This window comes from Acyrthosiphon pisum, chromosome A2, assembly GCF_005508785.2.
Source record: "Acyrthosiphon pisum isolate AL4f chromosome A2, pea_aphid_22Mar2018_4r6ur, whole genome shotgun sequence".
Taxonomy (NCBI): domain Eukaryota; kingdom Metazoa; phylum Arthropoda; class Insecta; order Hemiptera; family Aphididae; genus Acyrthosiphon; species Acyrthosiphon pisum.
Window position 1 is genome coordinate 58,823,730 of NC_042495.1, and position 2,659 is coordinate 58,826,388.

General features: G+C 24.4%; 1 protein-coding gene across 1 annotated transcript; it reads left to right on the forward strand.

Moving 5' to 3' along the window:
• Nucleotides 1-547: 547 nt before the first annotated feature.
• On the forward strand, nucleotides 548-2,652 carry LOC103308754. The gene is made up of 2 exons (XM_016802723.2): nucleotides 548-1,001; nucleotides 1,081-2,652. Exons 1-2 carry the CDS (start codon nucleotides 656-658, stop codon nucleotides 1,434-1,436), a joined length of 702 nt encoding a protein of 233 aa, XP_016658212.1. The 5' UTR covers nucleotides 548-655; the 3' UTR covers nucleotides 1,437-2,652.
• Nucleotides 2,653-2,659: the final 7 nt, after the last annotated feature.

A 2,659-nucleotide genomic window follows, 5' to 3' on the forward strand; every position in this document is an offset into this window, starting at 1 on the left:
TTTTAAAACTATTAAAGGAATTGGGTTGTTATAAATTTCTAACAATAAAAATGTAAATTATTTTTATTTTTTTTATTTATAAAGTTACTATAATTTCAAATTGTAAAATGTAAATACATATAAAAAAAAATAGTATATTATAAATTATTTTAATATTACTGTAGAGCTAGAAGATATCTTTTGATTTAAAAGGTATATTAATACATTATTAATATATTTGGTATATTATAATAATATATAGTTTTATAAATTCTTTACATGATTTAGGTCATAATTTAGGCCAGTAATTTTTTTCATAAATATTAAATTACAGTTCATTCTTTTTTTTATATACATATTTTATGTCTTTAGAGCAGACAAATATTATAGCATTTTATAGCAGACATATTATATTATATTATAACATTAATGTAGAGCTTGAAGTGATTACATTTCATTTAAAAGGTACCTATGTATTAATATATTATTATATATATATTATATATTATTATCAAATATTCAAATGTATTATTTATGTTGAATTTTATTATTAATTAATAGGTAGCATTTGTTTCATTTACATTATCATTTTTATGCAATCTTTATTTTCTTGTTGAATATTAAGTCATTTGACCACTAATTTTTTTTTTTTTTTGATATTAATAACAGGGTCAATATGGAGAAAACTGTAATTAAATGTACAGATTGTGAAGCAACATTTACATTAAAAAAAAATATGTATGCTCATTGCCGTAACATTCACAAAATTGAACATTTAAGCAAAAAACCAAAAATGTCTCAATGTCATATTTGTGATGTAAAATTTGTGAATAAAAAGTGTTTATTCCAACACATGAAAACATTTCACAATAATTCTACAAATGAAAAACATACTAGAATAATATGCCCTTATGACTTATGTGAGGAATACTTATTTACATCTCTCAAATTAAGAGAACACTTGTGTGTTAAACACAATATTACAGTAGAGCTGGAAGAGATAACTTTTGATAATTTAAAAGGTACATTAAACTATTATAGTGACTCATTATACGTCTCATGTTATGATAGATTTCCTATTCATTTTTTCATAATTTATAGAATTTGAAACATGGAAGCAAAAAATAGAAAAAGAAACAGTTTCGATGTACGTATTAGATACTGGAGCAAAAAAATTGTTTAATGGAATTCTTAAACAATATTATTTTTGTCATCGCTCATTAAATTATCGAAAATCAGGAAATAATTTAAGATTAATGAAGTCGATGGGAAGCAATAAAATTGGTAAAACTTGTCCGTCAAAACTTGAAACAACAATAGTAGAAACTAATGGAGTTGCTTCAGTCAAAGTAAAATACTGGAAAACGCACTGTGGGCATGCTCAAGAAATTGGTCGATTGAAGATTGATAAAGAGAATAGAGCAATGATTGCAGGTTCTTTATTTATATACATATAAATCTTATACAGAATTATTAAATAATAATATCGACGTATGTCGTTTTTATGGTTTATGGCTATCAAAAACCTTTATGTGCTGTATGGTGAAGTACCTATTCAATAGTTAGTAATTTTACACTTTGTGGGCAAATTAAATGTTTTAATAATTATTATTGTTATCCTTCATTAAATATCAGTTTTATTTGTTAATTATTTCATGTTTTAGTTAATTGTGAATTTATTCTATGTTTTAGTTAGTTGTGATTTTATTATATGTATTAGTTAATTGTGATTTTATTATATGTTTTAGTCAATTGTGATTTTATTGTAGTTTGTCATTATTCATTTGCTAAATTAAATTAGTAACATTTCTATAGTGAGTATATTTAAAAACTCCAAAAATCAGAATTAATACCATTACTAAGAACAAAACAGGGGTTACCATGCTTGGTGAATCATACTGTATAATACAATTTGTAACTAATATCAAAGAACAAACCTAATATTTATGTTGTATTTTTAATACTAGCTTATTTACCTAATTAATATTATTTATTTGTATAAAATATAAATATATACAGAAGCACAGACAGGATTTTTTTTTGTAACGGGTTGTGCTTATAGTTTCCACCACTCCATCTATGTGCGCAACTGAATATATAAGTTATTATTATTCATTAAATTCATGTATTAAAAATTATTTCAGCTAAATTGAAGGAAGGTGTAACTTGGGGAGCATATTTTGGATTTTATTCGTGAAGGTGAAATTACTGATGATACTAATCAACGAATACTTCTTCTTGAACGTCAAGATTTAACTAACATATCTCGTGACTTTAACATTAATTATGCTACAAGAAGACATAAAAATGATGCAGTCAGTGTTGACCTATGGGTCAATGAACTGAAAAATCAGCTTAAAGAAGATTGTCCTATCCTTTACTATAAAGCCCAAGATAAAGATGATAATTTTTTAGAGAAAAAAGATTTTGCTTTGATTATAATGACAAAATTTCAAGCAAAACAAATACTGAAGTTTGGTCCCAATAAAATTTGTATTGATGGAACTCATGGTACTAATGCTTATGACATTCAGCTATATACCATTATGACAGTGGACGAATATGGCACAGGATGTCCTGTCGCATTTTGTTTTTCAAATAGAGTACATGAAACTATATTTACATTATTTTTTAATCAAATTAAAACTAAGGTTGGCATCATAAAATCCAAAGTATTTAT

Coding starts and splice junctions, on each gene's coding strand:
- LOC103308754 (XM_016802723.2), top strand. CDS start 656: ATGGAGAAAACTGTAATTAAATGTACAGATTGTGAAGCAACATTTACA. Junction 1,002..1,080: donor AACTTTTGATAATTTAAAAG/GTACATTAAACT, acceptor CATAATTTATAG/AATTTGAAACATGGAAGCAA.